Below are 23,450 nucleotides of genomic sequence, written 5' to 3'. Positions count from 1 at the left end.
CCACTTGTTGCTCTCAATCCCCCGACCACCAAAATTTTTGCCGCCTCCAAACAAGTTCTGCCGAATTTGTTAAAGGGAAATTAATGCTCCACCCGAAAAAGAAAAACTCATCAATCAGAGGCCAGCTGCTCGGCAAAAACTTTTCCCCAAATGAAGTCAAATCGAACAGCGAACTTAACCGAACTGAAAATAACCGAACCAGGGAAGCATTGGTTTTCAAATTAAAAGAGCCAGCCGAGTGTGAAGGGAAGTTTGCAGCAAACAGAAACGAAATTGAAAACTGTTGCATACTTTTGGGCGGAGTAGGTCCTTGAAAACGAGGTCTAGACCGAGAACCACCCACTTAACCACCCACTTTTACAGCCCAGAAAAGACGCACTGGGCGAAAAATGATTTCCGTTCATAAATCATCATAATGGCGAAGTGGGACCGGGCTTATGTATGTCTGGTCAGAAAAACAGAACCTGAACCAAATGAAGATGAAACCATTTGACCAACTGAATGAGGTGGGTTTTCCAGGGGGGCGGTGAAAAAGTGGGAGGGCTTGCGGAAAAGTGCGCCCGTACGTTTGTCCGCCACGCACACTAAGAAAAGAGAAAAACGAAACCAGTAGATCGATGGACGCGAATATATCGACTGCCAGATATCTAATACTTGAGGATACTTCTGATGTCAATTATATAATATAAATAGATTGAACCCTAAAAGTATAGAACATGATATATATTTACTTTACGACTGAAGATTGATAAAAATCTATATTGAATCATAATTGGTATTAAAACGTATAAAATCGCGATTTGTTGAAGCTTTAAAGAATAATTAAATATTTTAATGCTTATAGTGAATTAAATGGACATTTCTTCCATAAACTCATTATACCCCTGAGTCCTTCGAGTAATGGATGCTTACTCACACACACACACACGTGTGTTGTGCGTGTGACGTCAACAAATGGAGCTGGAACGAAATGAAACGTTTTAATTAGACAAAAGAGCAAGGCAACTATTTATTTCCATTTCTGCTTCAACTGTTTACTGTCCACAGCCCGCAGCATAGCTGCAGATACAGATACGACTACTAGCATAGATACAAATACGCAATACTTAGCAACTATTCCGGTAGAACCCACTTTTTTCGCCTGGGGCCTGCAGCTGATGATAAACCTCCTTGGCCAGAACAGTTGCAATGCCAACCATTTCCATTATTTCTAGCGAATCCTTTCTAAGTCGTTGCTACACTGGGAAAAATAAAATAAAAAAATATAAGGACCCATTTAAAAAAAAAAATTGAAATAATAAATACATTTCAAAATTGAACGAATTTAATTACTTTATTGCTAATAAAACCGTTTTTATTGTTTAAAACACGAGAAAGAAATAGTGTAATATTTAATTTGTTTCTTAAAGCATTTATTTCCTTTATTGTCCCTTTAGTATTAAAACTATAGTTTTTATAAAATGTATTTATTTAAAATGCAATTCAGAAAATGTTGCCTCTTACAAGTCGCTTTTAAGTTTAATTTTATTCCAGTTGCAATCAGAAAACAAAGCAGTATTTAATGGACAATGTAGTCTTGTTGTTTGGCCAGTGTACTTTTGCGGTGAGTGTTGAGACCCACTTGAATTCCGATAAGCGAACATATTACGCAGCATGCTGGCGAGGGAAAACATTGGCAATGGCCAAAGAATTGCTGGGAAATTGCTCATTCGCCGGGTGTACGGGGAAGACAGTCCTTCCCGAGAGTATTCGCCACTGCAGATTTATGCATTGCAGCGTTGTAGTACCTACCAGATTAGAGACATTCCAGCACACCCTGCCAAGCTGCACCCAAAAGTATGCTGTACGAATACCTCGTATTTGCAGTTTCCGTTTTGGTTTTCCGAGAACTGCATTCCACCCACCCATCAGCCCATCTGAGTGTTTGTCTGTTCCTTCATTTTCTGGCTGCTGCTGCTAACTGCATTTCGGTTGAGTTTAAAGGAAAATCGCAAGTCAAACATGTCGAGTTGCTGTGTGTGTGTGTCAGCAAGCAATCTGAACTTTTCAATGGTCGATTGCCAGCTGGTTTTCACAGATTTTCCACATTTTCCCTGCTTGCCCCCCGACAACCCAATTAATGGACGGTGGGCAATGAAAATTCTCCAGAAGTTGACAGAAATCGTTTTCGGGCCTTCCGCTTTGGCATGCCGGGACTTTCAAGACTGAAGTGAAACTTTTGTTCATTTCCCAGAATCATCTACACATGAATCTTGGCAAGACTGCGTTTTCCCCTCACATTGCAGTTCCCATGGTTTTATTTTCCCTCTAGGTCAGCGAGAGTCAACGACACTTGGCAAACGATGGCGCATTCAAAGAAAAGTCGAGATAAAGGAGCGGGAGAGGAGGGTTACACAAAGAACAAAATATTAAAATTCGTTAATCAATTTGTTGTTTATTTATACAAAGTAAACAACAGAGTACACTATGAGAACTTATTTTTTGTTAAACATAACGTTTATTTGTATATATCAATTTTATAAGTATTTAAATAAATAATGATGAACATAAAAATATACAATTGCATGACAATCTTAAGCAACAATCTTCTTTTGTGTATGATAAATTTTTACTGGGTAAGAATTTTAGTTGGCAAAGATCCTTTTTCTCTCTGTGTTAAATTCAGGCTACGTTAGCTTGTTGGCTTATAATAAAAAGTACTTCATTTACTTTGTGCAATTTACAACTGTGAAATAAACAGGGAAACGCCAAGGCCAAGGAGCTCTGAAAAGAGGCTAGGCGAAGTGGATACAGGGGAGTGCGTATATAAGCCTGGAAAAAAAGGAAGTGCGGTCACGCCCCGGCTGCACATGTCACCCCTTTGTATCTTTGTATCTTTGTATCTTTGCTGTCGTCGCTTTGTTTTATTACCCGTTCGCTGCCATTCAGAGCAGTACATCTCCTGCCAGTTTGTTTTTCTTTGCCTCTGCCCTATAATTTATTTATGCATGTATTTTATTAAAGATTTCCATGGCGTCGTTCCGTTCTTGTTGTCGTTATCGCCGCGGCCGTCATCTGAGGCCATCCCCAGTCTGTTGTTGACAAAGAAATTACTTATTAATCATATTTGAGCGCTGATTTCTCGACGCCAAAAGGATCACGAGCAGCTGTGATGGGATATATGCGTGCTCCAACAAATGGTGGCAAAATTGTAGCACTGCAAAATAAATAAATACGAATTATATAATTTAAAAAATGATATGGTCATAGAAATTTTAATTTTTAAATTTTTATTTTCTAATATTTTGATACATTGCTGGAAAAATAAAATTTTTATAAATTGAGTTTCCTTTTTAACCTAAATATTTAAATTCAGCAATACAGCAAAATGGGACTATTAAAAATATTACCAAGAGATACGCTTTGCATAGTAGGCTACTTTGAAAGAAATATAATTTTGATTTCAAATTTGATTGCACTACATTGTATTTAACTGAACTTTTTAACCTCTGCTGTGTGGGCGTGTGGGTGTTTGAGTGGATTTGAATGTGTTATCTCATGTTATCCTTTGGCTTTCGTTGCTGTGGCTTGTCTGTCATCAGCGTGGTTTTCCACATGCAAAACACACAATCGGTTACCGAGGGGGAATACGAAAGAAGTTCCTGCTCTATATTTTGTTGGCTCTCTTCATTAGCCAGCACCCCAACGCCCCTTCTCACCATCAGAACAACCCTAACAAATTTCACATAATTGCATTTGCTCATCAGAGACTCACATCCATTGGATGTATCTATATACAGTCATTTGTCCCGCATCATGTCGCTGCGTTTGCCAAGCTAAAAAGACATTTTCGAAAAATAATTTTAGAACATTTCGTCTTGCGTGAGCTTGGCGCTTTGTTTACACAGCGGTCGGGGGACAGAATCGGGGGGCAGAATCGGGGGGTATTCGAAACACTTGTCTTTCATATATCTTGCAGTCCGCGATGCGATACAGGAAGTCCGCACATCGCTGTCAAAACTAAAGCCCCCAAATGCCAGCAATTGAAAGCGTTCGCTAATCAAAATCTAAATCGGAATCAGCACAAAAAATCAGAAATCTGAAATCGAACAGAAGGCAGAAGGTGAAATCACTTGAGATAGGCGTCTTCCGACAGATGCCCCTGCCACAAGGCACCCTGTACGGGACCCATTGGATTTGATGCACAGCCTCCACTCAGCTGTCGAACGCCGGCCAAGCCAAAGGGAACAGAAGAAAAAATAAAAAGGAGCAAAATGTGAAAAAAGCAAAGAAAAGCGCATGAAAAAGGAAAAGACAACACCAAATGCCGTCCGGCCAAATGGCCATTCGGATCGGCCCAATATATTCCGCTCGATTCAGAGAATAGGGTATCGATGGAAAGACATGATTTACTGGACACAAGGGTGGGGTAAAAATGAGTAAATAACAAAGATGAATCAATAAACTCATGAATAAACACATTAACCTAAAGGTGTCTAAGGCAAAATTAATTGCAGGGATATTACTACTTACAAATATAAACTTAAGGACTAAGCACTTATAACAATGAAAATACCCTTAAAACTATAACTTAATGGTTCAAATAAAACATTGCATACTTTTTGGTGGACTTTAAAATGTTTTTATACCCCTAAGATTTTAATGATTTGAAGTAAGTAAATGTATTGATTAATTTAATTAAGTCTTTTAAAAGTTGTTGACCTTCAATGATTTGTTGGGCTTAACATTGAACAAGTTACACTAGTCGAATACTTAATATTTAAAATGGTGTATGAGCTTTTAATATCGATTGGATATCTACCATTTATTTTAGGTATTTTCAGGTCTAGAGAGTTTGTTTTTTATCATCATCATCCGTCTCTCTCTTTCTGGCTATTGTTGAATCTACCAAAAATAGCTCCACGCATATTGACAAGGAGAGTGTGTGAGTCTTTGACGGGGAGTATGGCAAGTATGGGGAGTAGGGATGTATAGGAGATAGCAAAAGAGGGGTGGTGGCAGTGCCACGGCAGAGTTTCACATTTTGACGGGCCTCAGACGTCCGGCAGCCGCACTAATTGCGCTCGCTTGGCCAAACGAAGAAATTGCAACAGGCGGACAATTAGCAAGCGAACTCATTTGCATTCATATTTCACATTCGCTCAAAGATAGAAAAACAACTACAACAAAAGCAACAGAACAACACAGAGAAAAATTGTATAGAAGGAAAAGGCTTTTAAAAGTGTTTAAGTATGCTAAGTTATGTTACAAATCCAGAAATCTTAGGATAACTCCCTAAAGATGGAGTTCTGTTCACATTAGGCACACACAGTTCCATTCTAAACTAGTTCCAAATTTATGTCCTATTTAGGTAACATTTTTCACAGTGTAAAGACAGAACAGCACAGAACGGAAAGCAACAACAATTTTGAAATGAGACGAAGATCAACATTCAAAATTGAGCATACGTCAGCAGTGGCAGAATATCGGAAGAGAAGAGAGTGAAGAGCAAGTGAGAGTGGATAGAGTGTGGAGAATGTTCTCTCCCAAATAATCAGGTCTCTAACTGTCCTGCTTGCACTTGTGCTTGCCGCACTTGGGGCCTCTGCCCCACTCATTCCTCCGGGACACAGGCCATCCCGCTCTGCTCTCCGGCGTCGGTTCCGGTGGCAGACAGATGAATTCTAACTAGGAGAATTAGAAGAAGCTAAAACAGAGGCAGCAAGTAGAAGACCCGTGATCGTGTAATTCGCCTCGTGTGCGTTCCTTTATTCCGTAATTATTCCGGATTTGTTTGCGAAACAGGCTGAAGTGATGGGTTTTTGATAGCTACATGCTTTAATTTGTTTCGCTTTCTCCCGCTTTTGTCATTACGGCTCTACGTTGTTCCGTTGTCCCATTGTTCCGTTATTCCCTAGTCTCATTGTTCCGTAATTCCCGTATTCTCGTTCTCCGTTGTTATCGTGTCTTTCATCGCCGCTGGTCGACGTTACGCTTTTACAGTTTGAAAATCAAGCACTTCCCGAGAGGATCGCAGGCTCTAGCCCTGCGTAAAGCCCAAAGGATCTATAAAAGCCCATAGCAATAACGCTATAAAGTCGGAATACAAGTTACTAAACAGCCAGCGCGCCGTGAAATTCAACTTGTTTATATAATAATCTGCGGCTGCCAAGAGAGCCCAACAGAATATACAAAATATATTAAATTTTTCTGGCTTCGGTCGTTTATATTTTTTCAGGCTAAAAAAAAGGAAAAAAATACAATAATTTCTGCGTGTTATGTGTTATTGTTGTGATCAGTGATCAGTGGAACGAACCAAGTGAAAGTGAACACAAGAACGAAAGAGAAAGCTAAGTGAATCAATTTGGGTCCTACCAAAGAAAAGGAATATAAATCAAAGATAATGTCGGACATTGAGGATGTTTTCGGTGGCTCCGCCGAGGAGACCAAGCCCGAACCCGATGCCCAAAGCAAAAGCAGTGTGGTCACCGAGCAAACCGAGGAGGTAATTCCCGGGGAGACCGAGAAAATGGTCACAGAGACCATCGATGAGGACGGCGATGTCGTGGAGGAAACCACGGAAGTTACCCGGAAAACGGTGAAGCGGACTATGAAGATCACTGAGGTGAGTAATTGGGTTTATTTATAAACGGAAAATCTATAGTACCTCAAATTGAATTTTAGAAATTGTATGGAGTAAATATCCCTATAAAATGTATAAGTTTCGCCTATTGATAAACAAATTATTAATTAATCAGAGTCATCTATGAAAATGAATTTTCAAAAATGGAAAAGCTATTGATAAAAAACATATATAATTTTTGCTGTTACAATGATTGTATTAGGTTTGCATTGACTGTTGTTTATGAAAAGTTTTCAAACTAATTGTTTTGTATTTTGAAGAATGTTTATTTTATTACATTTTTCGGCTTTAAAAAGACAAAATTTTTTAAAACTTCTGAAAGAATTCAATTAGCTTTAAAAACACTTGAGAAATTATAATCTAAAGTAGAGATTCACAAAGCTTTAGAAAAACAGTTCACAAATGATTTTTTAAGAACATTGAAATTTTCATAAAAACGTTTTTCTTACGATTGTTGTATACGTTGTTTATAGTAAAATATAATTATCTTAGAAACTTAGAAAAAGTAGTTTGTTCGATTAGTTTAATTGAGTTTTTAATATTTGCGAGAAAACCTAAAAATAAAACATCGATTTTTGACCTTTTTCCTGTTGCTAAAATAAGACTTTGGGAAATATAAATAATGGTTTTTGAAAAGGAAACGCCAAGTATAGAATGATTTCCTCAAAAATGTGCCACCCTTGAAGCGTTTCTCTTATGAAACACAATAAATCATTCTTCACATGTGCCAAAGGGATCTTCGCTTGTGAAATTGGCCAAAAACATGGCGAAGTCCGGCTATATTATTTATACCAAATGCCATTTCTCTATGTGCGTCTTAACAAATTGTTTATACGGTCCCACGAATATTATAAATCTTCCCTTACATTATACATCACACACACTTGGACACAAATATAGTCGGATATATAAGCGATTATATATATATGTACCTCTGGTTCGGCCACACTTTCTATAGGCGACGTAGTCAAAGAAAAGCCAACAAAAAACACAAAAAGAAAGGAAAGGAAAACAAATTTTGCAGCTGTTTGATTTCTGCGCAAATTATCACAAAAGATTTCGCATTTTTAGTCGCATAAAAAAGCAAGCAAATTAAATTATTATTAAGCAGAAATCACTTAAATACTCGATTCTGAATGATGCCACAAAATTCCCAAATCTCTGAGAAGAAATGGCAACAAAATTAAATGCAATAAATTCGGTGCCGCCAACAAATGCAGAAGGCAAAAAACAAATATTGGAAAACAACAGAAAAATAATATGCTTGTATGTTTCTTAAAAAAAGTAATAAACAGCAAAAAATAAATATTGAGGTTTCCGTGTCTTGCGGTCTGGCGCGCACTAAGGATGGAGGGGTAGTGCATCGTGGTGCGCGGTGGTGCAGGCTGGTGGTGCAAGTGGCTGCCTGCTGGTGAGGCAGCAATTAATTGCCACAAATCGTTGCACAAAATTACAAATTTGCATTTCCGGCTTGGCGCGGCAGCCAGGCATACAGTTCTCCCCGCCACCCATTTTTCCTCTCCCCCCCGGAAGAAATTCGATTTTCCCGCTACTGTTTTACGACTGTCTGGCTCTCACCCCAACACAAAAAAAAAAAAAACACCGCCCGTTTTTCTTTCGTCGAGTTTTATGGCAGCCAAATTAAATTTGCATTGCAACTTGCTTTTATTTTGGGTCGGTCTTTCGGCCTTTTTTTCGTTTTTATGGGCTCGAAATGGAAATGAAAACGCATGAACTGTGTAAGCCAGAGTCCTGTGGATAAGGATAAAGATATGCCGGGTCCCGGGCACACATATGTCCGTATATATATAGGATGCGTATGTGCTCCGCCCGGAGCAGCTTGCCGAACTAATTGCGCTGGTGAAGTCCGGGTCTGTTGCTGAACTCATGAACTTATGAACTACTGAACTTCCCACTCTCAATTTCACCGTCCGACTTTCCCCCGCCGGCTTTTCCTGGCTGAAAACCGGCTAATGAGTCACGTAGCGTTTTTGTCATTTTTATGCGCTTAACAGGTCAGAGTTCCAGCCGCAGAGCTACGTGACCAGAGTCGACTTCGAATTGAAAATGCAAAATTAGTTAAATAAAGTCAGAGCTCTGCTGGTGACTTTCCTGCTTTCCACTCCCATTTTCTTATCCAAAATTCAAGCTAACCGGAAAACTGTCATAAATTTCACAGTTGATTTAACCGTTGTCCGTTTGTTTGCTCATTTGATTTGCTCATTACACGCGGTTATTTCTGCGGTACAGGGTATGGTACATTATTCAGGATGTTTGTGGTCGGGATATTTATAAAATGTACTTATCTGTGAAACCTTCGCTCAGAAAAGTGTTTAACTGTTTAAAGAGACAGAATTATAAAACATTTTTACATTTGTTGGATAAAATGTATAAAATTTAAAATATATTTTAATATCCCAAATATAGACTAACAGACTTATAAAGTATTACAATAATCAATATGGGAATATAAAACGGATCTGTCTCAGATTTATATTTAAATTCCAGGAATATCAAGAATCAAGAAACTTAATGATAATAATTGACAAAGAACTTCATCAAAAACGAATTTTATGAAATTTGTATTTAGTTAATAAACCTTATAACGAGTAGTTTGTGGTCGGCTACTTTGTCCATATCATTCCTCCGGACTTCGGAATGTATTTAAGCAAATCTTTGCTCAGCTCCGCCGACCTGCTCAAATGGGGCATGCTAATTTGTGCAACAAGCCGTGAACTCACATAACCAGGCAGCACATACCTATTAGTCCGCATACGGACTTTGAGGGACAGTCAGGGATAATGGAATTTCCTGTGGCCTCCGAGGCTCGTTGTCCTGCTGTCTCGTGCAGGATTCTCTTGATTAGACATCATAATATTGAACAGAGATTAATTGGAAATCCACGAGGGGCCAGCTCAGCACCAAAGGGATTTAGATGCGGATGTTGGGGCTATTTCATGGGAAAACCATTCAGACTTTTCCGAGCGATTAGCCGGGCCACGAATCAATATCGTAGACCACATCGATTTCCCCGATGATTTCATTGTGCTCGCTGGCATATTAAATTGTTTTGAATTTTGCAAGCGCATGCCGCAAACTGCGGAAAGCCGCAGCGCTAATCAGAGCAGGGACAGCTGTCTCTGCACAAACCCCCTGCTGCACCACTAAATCACCCATCCACTACCCGAACAAGCTCCCATCGCCCTTCACCCCCTTTTCATTGACAGCTGTCAACGCGGTGGCGCCTCTTGAAGTCCAAACAAATATTTTACTGGTAGCCATTGAAACGTGCTTTGCAAGTGTGTCTGTTTCTGTTGTATATGAGTAAACTGGAAGAAAAAAATTATTATATATTCCTTTTAATTTTATATTTAATTTATATAAATCCAAGAACTTTAAAAGTGTCTTCGATATTGTAAATGTTTTTTATTTTATTTTGCTTTTATTCTATTCGTATTCGATGTTTCATGGGACAAAAAATATAAAGTGAATTTAAAACGTCCAAATAAAAAAGTATTAATTAAAAAATGTACTATAAAAAATAACAATAAGTTAATTTATAATCCCCTGAAAATTCTTTGGCTGATTTAAATTTAAAAGATTTGGACAAATTTAAATACAATTTTTGTTGCGGCGTACAGTTGCATGTCCTAAATGTGTGTTGGTTTTTTTGAAAGGCATGACAAAACACAAGACAGACAGTTCAATGTCAAGCGTCTCTTGGCCTTTGACGCTCGCTTAGCTTCCATTCACTTGTTGCAGTTCCCAAGGAGATTTCACCCTTCACCACCCCATAATAACCAAAGAAATAGCCCACATCTATTCCAAATTTCGAGTACATTTGGTCAGTTATTTATGCGCTTCGCTTTCATTTCATTTCGTTTGCGTTTCATTTCGTTTCGCCTTGTTCGTGGCTCTGGGTTTTATTTATTTGTGCCTTTGGCTGTTCAAACAATTTATAATTTTAATGCACACACTGGCCCCCGCCACTGAATACAATCGAAATATGTTTATATAATTGAAAAGCAAACGTTTTGCCTGAAAACATAAGGCGAATATGTGTGGGATATATGGTATAGCACTCATGCTGGGGTATATAAATAAAGCTGCCAAATTGTGTACACGGGGCGTATGATGAACGTGCCATTTATTTCGCTGAGCGATTTGCCATCCCTCGCTCTCCCTTTCTCTCTCCCTCTCTCAGTATATCTCTCTGGTAAAAATCCGCCTATGACTGGCATATATTTAATTCTCGAACACTTTTGCCGTTATTTATTTATCCAGATCAAATCGAGAATCGCTCCTTCGATTTCTTTGACCTGCCGCAACGGAAATTCGCCCATTGCTCAGGGTCTTGAAACCCCCTGGATTTTGCAGAGCGTTACATCTCAGCTAGAGCAACAAACAAATAATTTCATTGCCTGCCATAAGCTTCCGCCAACTTCGGGCGGATATTCTATTGAAAATTTATTTCAATTACATTTGAGCGCGCCGCAAAAATCTGAACGAATAAAATTCAATTTACAAAATGTTTTGCGTAGTTTTCTGCGTGCCGAGCCAAGAAAAGGAAAGGGGGTCAGTGGGGGTTAGAGAACATTGTTGTCTGTTGGCAATTCGATGAGGAAATTTTGCAGATTTTCTCGAGTACTTGTAAGCATCAGACAAAGGATTTCAAAGCCTCCATGTTGGAGAAGTCCAAATGCAAATGAAAACAAGGCAATTAGCTGAATATTGGCTGGCGTAAAGAGGTACAGGGATCAGTCTGATTAAATTGAAGGTAACGCTTCAGGTTATTAGCATTTCCCTTCAATTAATAGATATAGAGCCTGCGAACGCAATTTGCAAATTATTTCAGCTGAACAAACGTTTGCCTAACCCAATTCGACAATAAATTAACAACAGCTCGACGACTGCAAACTGACATTTGCTTGTTTACGCAAAATCATCTTGTGGTTTCTATTTTCCACTTGCAGCAAATAAATAATCCCCATAAATTTGTATTTCCATTTTGATGATGACCAAAGCAAGCGCACACCCACTGACCCCTAATCCGGTCCATAATTCCATATGCCGAAAATTGACATTCGGCCATGCCCTCAATTGACTTTGTTTTTCGTTAGTGCAGCGCAGAAAATATATTTATTTGAGTTCAAATTGACTATAACGCCCTTTGGCAAAATTTTGTCCACATAAAGTAGCTTTTCATAACCATAAGTCGGTTGAAAACGTATTTTAATTTACTGAAAGTAACTTTATGCAATAATAGTCCAAATTTAAGACTAAATTTTATAGTCTTCATTGGGCATCCAAAACATATGTGCCTTTAAATTCTTGCAGTTTATGTCATCGCCTTTTTAGGCAAGTTTTAAGATTTTACAAACTTAATTTTTCGCTCTTTTTAACAATAATTAATTTGAAAAAAAATTTTGTAAGCCTTATAATACCAAATTTAAGTTTTACCTTTTAATTAATTAAATATTTTGTTAATTCGCATACTTTCCAAAACGAAACGCGGTTTTTGCATAAATTATTCAGCCATCGTATTTCGTTTTTCATTATATGTTGTACTTTTTCGTGCACTGCAAATTAACGAATGTAATTATTGCAGTCTATCAGCAATTTGCGGTTAAATTGCCCATTAATATTCAAACGAAACGGGCTTTAATTGCTGCCAAGTGGCCATAAGTTCGAATTAAGAGCCAATCACTTGGCCCTGACAACGGCTGCCATTTCCGCTCGACAGCAAAAAAATAAATAAAAAAAAGAATGTGAAAAGCCCGCGAGGAATATTAGCGAGAATGCCAGGAATTTGTCAACAGCGAAAAATCGAAAGTTAACCCCACACATACACAGATATATATATATATACCTACCGATATATATATAGCGCAATAATATAGAAACAGCAGATACTCGACGTCAATTGGCACTTTGATTGCATTTCGATGCAGTTTCCGACTTGAATTTGCCTTTGCATTCAGTAGCATCGCAAAAGCCCCAAAACAAAGCAGCGCGCATCGACGCATCAATCGCATCGCAATCGGACCGAAACTATTGATTTATAGCCCCAGCTGGAATGGAATGAATTGACCAGTCCAGTCAGACAAATAAATAGATTAGTTTCGGGGCTCCCTCGGTCAATATTCCTCCCGCGATTCACCTTCTTGCATAGTTCGTGACGCGCGATCTTGTTCACCGGAGTGTGTGTGCGTGTGTGTGCCAGTGAGATCCAAAATATATATACACTGTTTACTATATATATTTTACCATTCAGTGCAGAACAGGAAAATTTCAATTGAATTTCAGCGCAATAGCCAAGATTGCCCCATTCAAGTTAATTTCGATTTTGGCTTAAGCGGATTAGACCCCCAGTTTCCACACTCACTCACCATCCGGAACAAAGAGAATACCACCCGAAATCCACCAGGAAGCCAAACGGTAGCCATGGCCATCACAGACGCTGCGGTAAGTCGCTCACGAGGAGGCACAGGACCGGGTCCGGATTTCGAGAGGTTCACCTATTGTTCTCGGGCTTTTCATATTTGAATATACATGTAGTGTTCATTGGCAATTGCGGGCTCAGGGGTATCCTCATGTGTATGCAGTTTTTATTAGAAAATTGATTCTATCGGGGATTTATATTGATGTGAAAAACGGGCTTCACCTTTTGTTCTTTGGGAGTTATTTGGATATATTGGTGATATTAGGGATTTATATGGTTGAGTTGGCTACTTTTACTCCAAAATTTTAATTAAGAAATTTCAAAAGAAGTTACTTTTTTGCAAAAAGGTCTATCACTTCAAAAAAAAAACATTTTAAGTATGGAGTTCCTAAATTTGGAACTTAAAAAACCCCTAAAACAATTACTTTAATGACTGAACAACTTCCATTTTAAGAGTTGCACCTTCTATGATAAATGGCATTTTAAAAGGTAAACTCCTCAATCATTTATCTAATGAATTACCTCACTCAGATTTCTCTAGTTTCCCTATTAGAAACTAACTATATATTTTGCCTTCCCCTTTCCCATCAACTCTTAAAGTTTTCCCACTCAATCATTCGATCAAATTCTGCAACTGGTCAACTTTTCTCTGGCCACCGCCACTCAACAAATTAAATCTGCACCAGGGTGAGAAAATCTATCGACTTAGCTAACTGAGCCACACGAACAATGCCCCAAACAATTTCCTCCAACAAAATTTCCAAAAAATAACCGAAAGAGATGGGTTTTCAGAGGGGGAGGCCAAAAAAACTCAAAACTTTTCCCTGTTCACGTTCTTGTTGTTGTTGCTGCTTTTGTGTGTTTTCCTGCGCTTGCCACTTAGGTGTGAAAATCACTTGTCAATCTTTTATGTAAAGAAGTCGCCGTCGTCGACGCTTTTGTCACCTGCCTCCCTGACACGCCCCCCCGCTCATCGCCGCCTCTCGTTTCGGTTGCTTGGCTCGTAAAATTTTGTCGTCTGCTTCCGTTTTCTCAGCACTTAATTGTGTCTGATTTGCACTTGAAAAAAATTCTTGATTAAGGAAAAACAAGCTTATTAATTTATAAATAATTCTTACCTAAGCAATTAAACGTAGTTGTAGATTTAATTATAAATCGATTCGAATATATTGCAAATAAAACTAAGTCTAAAAATAATATAATTTAATATATTAAATATATATAAAGCCTATTCTTTCTGCTACAATTTTTAAAAGTATTTTTTAAGTCAAAAACTTTTTAATTTTCGTAAGTGTAGTTGGACTGCGTTTGTGCGTGCGGTGTTGGATCGAGTTGTTTCTGGCGTTGTTGTGGTTCAAGGTGAGCCGACATCGACAACGACAACGACGCCTCGACGCATCTTTCAATCAGATATCCTACGCCTCGGCCCGCCCCCTTTTTGGGCCCCCGGGCGGGCAACCCGTTGAGTTGGGGCGAACATTTTGCCACTGCCAAGGACTTCGCTTCGGTCTCCCGCTTTTCTTTTTCCCTCTCTTTGATTTCGTGTCTTGGCTTTGGTCTGTTTATTTTGGCTGCGGGTTATTTTCTGCCTTCGTATTTTTCACTTAATAAAATTGTTTTCATTCGCTGCGCTTGCCTTCGACCGATGCCTTAACTTAACCGCTTCTTCTTGCCTTTTCAATATGTTTAAAAATAAACGTTGACTGCCTGCCTGCCGCTCTCGCTTAATCTCTTTCCCGCTCGGAGTTTTTCCTTATTACTTGTACTCTGAGCTGCTATCGACACACTTTTATATCTGCTCTGGGCCTTTGTTACTTCATCCGCCCTTTGCCCTTTTGCCCCGATCTTGTTATTTGTGCTTTGTGTTGGTTTATTAGCAATTTTGCTAAGCAGTTTGCGGTCTCCTTCGCAGTGTACCGCTTAAGCAGCTCAGAATCACATTAAAAAAAATATTCAAAAATATTTAAGATCCTCAAGAGCCTTTTAAAAATAACAAGAAGTTGAACAATATGTCCTGCACACTTAAGAGCTATTTAAATATTTATTATTTTTTTTAAAACACAATAAAAAAGGTAAAATAAAAAGGACTAATTCAATTTAAAATATTGGCATAAATCTATTTTTAAAGGTTTTCCTAAAAAGGGCATTTGTTTCATTTTTCATAACATTTTTTTCTGTTTCTAACAAACTGTTCTCCTTGAATTTCTCTAATGAACATCCGGCAAATATTTGTATCTAGCGCAGCTCTTTTTGTTCTTTTCCTTACTCTTTCATTTCAATTTTTAGTTTTATTGCTCCATCTTCTAACCTGTCTTTAATCAAGAAATGTAAAACTTTTTTTAGAATTACTTTTGAGCTGCTGCACACCATCTTAATCCCTCATTTTGCCTGCCTTTTGGCCTTGTTTTAATTTAATAAGTGCCCCCGTGCGAGCAATTGGGATTTGGAGGTGTTAATTTGATGAGTGCTCCCCGATGACTAGAGGATATTTTGGGGGTTTTGGAACCGCATGCATTAGATTGATTAAATGCAGACACCGGTCACTGCAAACTCCCACAAATTGGACAGATTTTCACACGCAACAAACTACTTTTCACCCACGGCCACCCACAGCTGCAGCTGTCATGAATATTTTCCCCCCGATTCTTTGGTCCCGTTCGTTGATTTGAACATTTCGGAAAATCATTTCCCAGCGCCATTTCCCCATTGTCTTATTCAGCTTGCAGCATTCGCGCAATCAATCAAAATGCGAAGTGCAGATGAGAAAGGGGTAGTAAAAAAATAGAACACGGAAACATAAACATAAACTTGTTCATATGCAACCAAACGACAATTTTATGCTCCTATACTCAGATATTTAAACATAAAACATAAAAACATTATATCAAACTCATTTAGGACACAAAGAGATCTATGTATATTGTTGAGAGTTTTAAAATTGAATTGAACTATTTGAATTCGTTACTTTATAAATATAGAAAAAATTGATTTCCATTTTTTCACTATGAAATTTTGTATGCATTTTAATTATTTGATACTTTTGATTTTAATGCGGTGATTTAATTCAATGAGTTATTTATTTAATTTAATTGAATGAAGCTTATAAATTCCATTTCAACCAATCGTTGACTGGTGGTTAACTTTATTAATTTCCAAGCCACTGCATTTTTATTTATTTATTTCTGATGACATGTGACATTGGTGATCCTGAAAGTATGCAATAAACAGGATCTTAATTTATAATAACCAATGGAAGTGCATTATGGAAAATTTATAGAATTTTCTTAGTCTTGCCCCTTGTTGTTTTCCATTTCTATTTTCTCAGCTTTCCACGCCTCCGCTCCTCTGCCTTTTGACTCCAAGTAGAACAAACAAAGCCAAGTCAGCGAATACTGTGGATATGCATAGAAATCGGAGGAAACGGCAAACAGGGAAAAAGCAAACAAACACCCACATATATGCATGTACTACAAACACAGAGATGGCTGACAGCTGAAAACGCTCGCAATCTATCACAACCTACAAAATATGTTCCAAGAGATTTTCAATTTATTTTCACTAAAACGATTTTCCCTGTTACCCCGACGATGGCAAATGCATTCGGCGATATTGTTGATGGTTTTGCAATAGAGAAAAACCGAGAGCATTGTGAACAGAAAATCAATGAAATGAAATAAAATTGAAATGCGCGACCAACTGCAAGTCCCATAGAAGTTGATCGCCACATGTGGCTCTCTAATTAGTTGCTTGCCTCAAAAAAAGAGGGGAAAAAGTGGGCGGGGAAAATGGGGTGGGGAGGTGGAAAAACAGGCAGAAAGAAAGAAAAACTGATCCCGGAAGTGGGCGACGACATTTAAACGCTAAGACATGTGAACAACTACAGTTTGATTACTAAATCGGTTCTGCCCCGTTATTCTGGGAACATTGGGAACACACATCTTCAATTCCGGGAGCGTTTAACAGGGCGTATGATTGATATTCGACGCACCGCTCGCTTACAAAACATTTTTCGAAATATTGTAAATATATGCAATACATTGGCAATACAAAACAGAAGGGAACTTTTTTTTTTATGAAAGCCTTTAACATTTTAGTTAAACAAATTGTATATAAACAAAAACATACGAATTTAATATTTTTAAACGATGATTTGCAAACTCTTTTCAGAGTTTAACGTATGATTAATATGCGGCCCACTGGTTGAGAACTATTAGCCACAATCAGAAATGCATATAACCAGGGACACAAACATCCATAAAAATGTCACATGGCTTTATATCTCATGCCCATAAATCAACTGCCCATTAGCAGGGACCAAATAAAATGGTAAAATTATAAATTTACACGAACAACAACATACAAGAACAACAGATGCAGGGAAAACCACTCGAACAGCTCGTTAAATGCAAATTGAATATTAGAAGTCGAAGCTGTATCTTTCTTCTCTTTCATTTTCCCAATCTCTGTCTCGTTTTTATGGCTGTCATCGTTTGATGATCATTTTATGGGCATATTTCTAATGGACTCTATAGATAATCCATTGCCTGGTGGATACTTGTTTGTAGGGGCTTATACAAACTATCAGATGTACACTTATAAAGATGCATGCTAATAGAAAAAAAGTGAACCCAGAAATTATGAAAAAAATGGTATTTTCACGAGTTCAATGAACCCGCCCAGTTGGTTTTTTTGCATTTGCAACTCATAATGTCTTTTAATATAGATTTTAATTTTATTAAACCAAACCAACTGAACAGATAACGCTTATATCTCGAGGTTTTTATAAATATGTTAATGCATAAACTACAAAATACACAAACATCAAGACTTTACTGAAAATTTTATGCCAGAAATAAGAACACTTTTTTAGATTAAAAACAATTTTTTTTATGAAAATAAATATTAGTAATGTCTGAACTGAGAATTTAGTCCAAAGCGTTACTCATTACAGAAATTAATTCGTTGATGGAATTTTGTAGGCCCAAGCTCATAATCCCTGAACTTGTTGGTTGGTCACCCCTCTGCTTTATTTGAAGACCCATCAACACACTTTGACAATAACAAAATCTATAAATATTCTGCATAACACTCTTCTCTCGCTGCGTGTTTTTTTTTTTGGGAGGGCGACCCCAGACGAGGTGAAATTCTTAAGCAACATTCTGCCTTCCATTTGATGTTTCGTTCGCTCTCTCGTTGGCGTTCTTTGTGTTTGATTATTTAAATTATAACCTACATAATTTTAATGGCTCGGAAAGAAACATATATAAAATTAAATAATATTTATGGGGCGTAGACAGGCACATGGTCAGGCGAGCCAAACATTCCTCTGCAGAATCGGATAATGAGGGGATTTGTGTGGGCAGGGGAAGTCTTGGGAATCTCTTTGTATCATAACCATTATTTGGCTTTAAGCACAAGCGAACCTTCTTACTTGGATTTCAGTTGTGGATGCTTTGAATGATTATACTTATACTGTATAGAATAATAAAAGGTATTAAAAACGAAAAACAATGTTGTTTTTGTGACTTCGTAAAAAAAAGAATCTAAATACTTTAACGAATTAAAAAAAAAAAATTCGAAAGTAGAATAAATTATAAAATGACGTTTTAATCTTAGAAGTTTTCACGAAAATCTGCTTTTATTAAAGTTTCCTAACGGCTGAAAATTGCAGAATTGTTTTTTTTTTTTAAATTTAAACTTCAAAACTCACCTCACCCGCGGTTAACTCACCTCCTCCATGCCGAAATTGGAATTGATTTACCTTGAAAGCAACGCGGTCACTCAGATAGAACTATGAATCAGGTGGGAGTGAGACGGGCACACCCAAACACTCACAAGCACATACACACTTAAAAGCCAAATAAAAATAAATAGAAATAAAAATAAAAAGAAATAAAAGAAAAGGCCACAGGGAAAGAAGAAGCAACAGTTTGCTCACCTCAAGCTCTTCAATTTTTTGTTGGCAGGAGCAGCAGGTGTGTGCGTGCCAAAAGAGCTTATTATCGAAGAGAAAGTTGCTCTTCGCGCACCTGCAACTCTTTAATTGTATATATGAGAGTGTGTGCGCGAGAGTTTTCGTTTGCGTATGTGTGCGTGTAGAACACCTTCAGTGCGACAATGTCAATGATCATTTCTGACATGAGGCGGTGGGCGGCCAAAGAAAATGAGGGGAAAAACTCACCTTGACTCACCTCGCCAGTGGCTCTCAAACTGCTAGTAAATTTTCCTATCTGTCGCATTTTCCCCCATTTTTCGGATCACGGGGTTAAAGCCCTTTAACGCCTGTCACACCCTTTCCTCCTCCGCTGATTTATTTTGCACCTATTGTTTGTAAACATCGATTCGAAAATGCCAGACTGCAGCCGTTTTCCCCCATTAATGCTTCCCATTTATCTAGCCTGAAATTTACCTTGCAGTTTTGTGTACTTTTCCCCCATTTTTTTAGCGCTGCATTTGCATCTGTGATTTTTACATCAACATGCTGCAAATCCAGCTGCGAATTGGAAATTCAAAAATCATTTCTCTGCATATTGATACACACACACACACACACACACACACACACACTCACTGCCTTGGGCTATAAATAATATTTTATTTTCTCGCTTTTTTGGGTGGAAATATCCGAGCGTCTTATTTTTAGCAGGCGTTGTGCCTACAAATCGTTTGTTGTTGTTTATTTATATGCCCCAGCTGGAGGGGACGGGCAACACAACTTTGTAGCCCCGAAAGAAGAAAAACTTTCTGGAGAGGGAGTGGAAAAAAGTAAAAGGCGAAACAATTAATTACACGGGTAAAAGGACAGCTGGGGATTTGAGATAAAGTCTTCCCTTATAAAGGAAAACCCAATCAATGCTATTTAAATTAAATGAAAATTTTTGTTTAATTAAAAGCAAACAACTCATTAGCCGACATTTGGCAAGAGTTGCCCCTTTCGGTGTCCGCCATTTGGGGCCTTAATTTTCTGACTGATTGCGAGATAAATCTTGGGTAGACTAAAATATCTTCCTGGTACACTGCAACGCAATTTGTCCACAGGCTTCTAAAAATACTTTTATTCAAAAACGCAATATGCACGCGACAAGGATGATCGGCAATCAGAAGGGGTGGGAAAACAAACGGGGGTTGACTGATTAACACCCGGGGAAATATCAAAACAAAAGGTGAGACAAAGACCAACAAAGAAGGCAAAGTAATCTCCAATTGAAAAGTATGATTCCCCCAGTCAGTTGGCCACCAAAGGCAGTCGCATCCACACCCCGAGATCGAGGCAGCCAAAAATCAAAATTCAAATAGGAAACTACATTTTTAAGTGCGAATATAATTCAGCAATTGGCTTTATTTATTTTTCGTGTTCGGAAAAATTGTGTTCACCTGTTTTGGGAAGTTCGCGAACAGCGAGAGAGTGAGAATGAGAAAAGTGGCATACAAACCGCCATATTACCCATACGAACCGTTGACAAGAGCCTCAAAGGGTGGCAAGCGAAATAAGCAAAAACAAATAAAAATATGATAAAAATTGAAGGCAAAATGTGGCAACAGACAAGATTTTTGCACACACATAAAACAAACAATAAAAAAAAGAAGACAAAAAATATTTAACATATAAGAGAGCGGGATGTGGCTTTTCATTTTAAAGATGATGAGCGAATTGTGGAATTTTTCAGCTCCCCGCGGCCACATTAAGTGTTGATTGTGTGCGCCGCTCTATTAGCCAGTTCTCTTTCCTTCAGTGAAAAACCTCACCCCGCTTTTCCCCGGATTTTTCACATATTTCTACTGGCAGCGGGCTAGGAAATTTCGGGCTAACTCAGTTCGTTCGACGCGCGTCTGTGGCTGAGGCTGAAATACTGTGCCCGACAAATGTTGTTCCACTTAAAAATTTGCATGCCAGCAGATTCAGCCAATAATGCCATAATACCCCTCTGAAAACCCCAGGGAGCCCACGCGCTATCAATGCAAATCGAAGCCGAAACAAAAACAGGCACAAAACACCATACAAATACAAAAACACCACAAAACGAAACCCAAAAAAGTGCAACACGCCACAGAAACATGCAACCCAAATCAAACAAATAATAATTTAACACACACCACAAAAAAACAACATCAACAACAGTGATACTAGAAACAATTCAATGCAAACAAATGATTTTCAGCGCCATTCATGCCAGCTGTCCATAAAAGTGCATTTAAATAAAAATGCTTTTGATATAATACACTTTTCACCACAAAAACTGTCACGAATTTAAGACCCCCTGAACACAATTCAAACAATTAAAACACCAAAAAACTAAAGCACGCGTATAAACAAAAGCCATCTGTTAATTGAACATTTTAATTCAAGAACTTTTACCACTCAACCAAAAATATTTCTCCAGCCAAAAGTTTATATATTTCACTTTGCATTTAGTGAGAATTTTAAGCCACTCCTTTTATTACACCAAATGACTCTGCACACAATTTTCGGATACCAAAAAGGAAAACTTTCTTGCGCAACCAAATTTAACCACAAGTTTATTGCCTTAGAAATAAAATTTTAAATGCCGAGACAAAAGCATTTATTTTACTTCAGATGCCTAAGATATTTGTCAAGTGAATAGAAAATACATTTTATTTTAAAATAGCTTGCTAACTATTTAAAAATATTTTTGTGGACTTAAACTCATCTCGTAACTTAAACAACAGATTTTCAAAACAATAAAAATGTAAAAGGATTAACATTTAACAATATTAAATAAACCCTTGTGAATATAAATGATTTAAATCTTATTTCTTTGCCTTTAATTTGTGTTTGAATCATAGCTGCTGTATTCGCGAACCTACAATTCCATTTAATGGCAATTTGGGATTTAAAAATTTCTTTACAAAATTGAGTAAAATTAAGTAAATTACTTCTACTTAATTATAGACAAAGTTTTCACTTAAAACCCACAAAATTGGTGCCCTGAAAAAAGGATCGATTCAGAGAAGGGTAAACACCGAGGAGGGGTGCTTATCCATAATTCATGAATGTCAAATTCGTATTTAATTTATGGATAAATCCCCCACGCCTCTGTCGGATTTATAAGTTCATAAATCTGCCTCCATTGCCGTTTATTTACAAATAATTACAGAACTTAATTGCCGGCCAAGTTTGGCGCACAAATTTGCACTCAAAATGGTTGTTGATGTTGGTGGTGAACGCGTTTAATTAATTATAGCCAAGAATTTCACTTTTCAAGGCAGCTGCAGCTATAAATTCGCACCGGAGAAAGAGAGATTTGCGAAAGAATAACAAAAATCAGCGGTCGAATCAAATAAATAAATAATAAATTATATTTTATTCATATTCATGCGCAGATATCAAAATAATAATCTAATGTGTTTCCAGTGAAAATGAGTGAGAAAAGATGTTCGTGAGTCACTCGAAGCGAAAGAAAAAATTCAAGAAAATTATACGATAATATTTGTGAAGAGAAGAGTGAGAAAAAAGCATTTATGCAAAGTATTTGGGACTAGAAAGGATTACAGCACTCTTAAAAACACACACTTACCATGGCAGACACTGCCAAAGACAAGGACGTTATCGAGGAGGAGGTGGAGGAGGAGTCCACCACCACGACCACGACGACCAAGAAAACCTCCCAGTGGCACAAAACCCGCACCACCAAGGTATGAAAGTGGAAGTGGAAACCTGTCAAACTGACAAATGCCCGACGGATTGAAAGTTTTACTCATCGTTGATATTTCCGAGAGAGCGACAGTGTGTCGCTGAAAATTCTTTATATTTTTTTAGTCCACGGTAGCGGAAAATGTCTCAAGACAAGCATTGTATAAATTGCTGTTTTATTGAGATTTCTGTGAGATCTCTTGGGGATAAGGTCACGAGATTTTATGTCAACAACTTATAGTTATTTTTGTATTGCAACACAAACTTAAAAACATTACTTTCAGTAATAGGATGCAGCTTATCAAAAACAATAAATACTTATGTGGTATAACTTCAAAGCGATGAAAATCACCTTTCCAAGAAAAATGTATTTTGCATTTAATTTCTAAACAGATTTTGTAACTATATTATCCTATTTTATAATTTCATATAATTATAACTTATAATTAAAGTTTTACCTAAATCAAAATTATAATTCATGGCAAAGTTTCGATACTCCTTTGGTTTATTCATCGATGGCTAATTAACTGAAGCATTTAGTGACGCTTTTGCGCCTGGCTGAGTACCCCAAAAATAAACAAAAACCGAGACACATTAATCACCATCGGAGGCAGTAAATTTCCCCCAGGTCTCGACTAATGTATGCACATACTTTTCGGTGGAGAAGAAAATTCTGGGAAGGAACTGTTCGACCACTAAAAGGGTTTCAGATTTGAAAAGGGAAGGAAGACGAA

General features: G+C 37.7%; 1 protein-coding gene and 1 long non-coding RNA gene across 18 annotated transcripts in view; one reads left to right on the top strand and one right to left on the bottom strand.

The window, feature by feature from the left end:
- Window positions 1-803: 803 nt before the first annotated feature.
- Window positions 804-5,498, bottom strand: LOC128252246 (uncharacterized). Of its 5 annotated transcripts, none has more exons than XR_008267294.1 (5): window positions 5,310-5,498; window positions 2,710-3,196; window positions 1,504-2,331; window positions 1,107-1,240; window positions 804-960 (listed from the first exon to the last, which is right to left on the bottom strand). It is a non-coding gene; the product is annotated as an uncharacterized LOC128252246 (long non-coding RNA). The 5 variants fall into 5 exon arrangements; XR_008267291.1 differs by having other exon boundaries at window positions 1,133-1,240; XR_008267295.1 differs by having other exon boundaries at window positions 1,133-1,235.
- A 126-nt stretch (window positions 5,499-5,624) lies between these two features.
- Window positions 5,625-23,450, top strand: part of LOC128252244 (tropomodulin) — a 52,591-nt gene continuing 34,765 nt past the window's right edge. For 3 of the 13 annotated variants that reach the window (XM_052979827.1, XM_052979825.1, XM_052979826.1), the window contains exons 1-2: window positions 5,934-6,088; window positions 6,218-6,604. In XM_052979827.1, the coding sequence (XP_052835787.1) occupies window positions 6,383-6,604 (222 nt within the window). In that variant the 5' untranslated portion in view covers window positions 5,934-6,088; window positions 6,218-6,382. Of the gene's footprint in view, window positions 5,738-5,931; window positions 6,605-12,613; window positions 13,088-20,359; window positions 20,377-22,406; window positions 22,719-23,450 lie in introns of those variants that run through there. The other 10 variants (XM_052979819.1, XM_052979815.1, XM_052979830.1 and 7 more) reach the window with 8 other exon arrangements.

This window comes from Drosophila gunungcola, chromosome 3R (assembly GCF_025200985.1).
Source record: "Drosophila gunungcola strain Sukarami chromosome 3R, Dgunungcola_SK_2, whole genome shotgun sequence".
In the NCBI taxonomy this organism is placed as follows: Eukaryota; Metazoa; Arthropoda; class Insecta; order Diptera; family Drosophilidae; genus Drosophila; species Drosophila gunungcola.
This window is presented reverse-complemented; position numbering and strand designations above follow the sequence as displayed.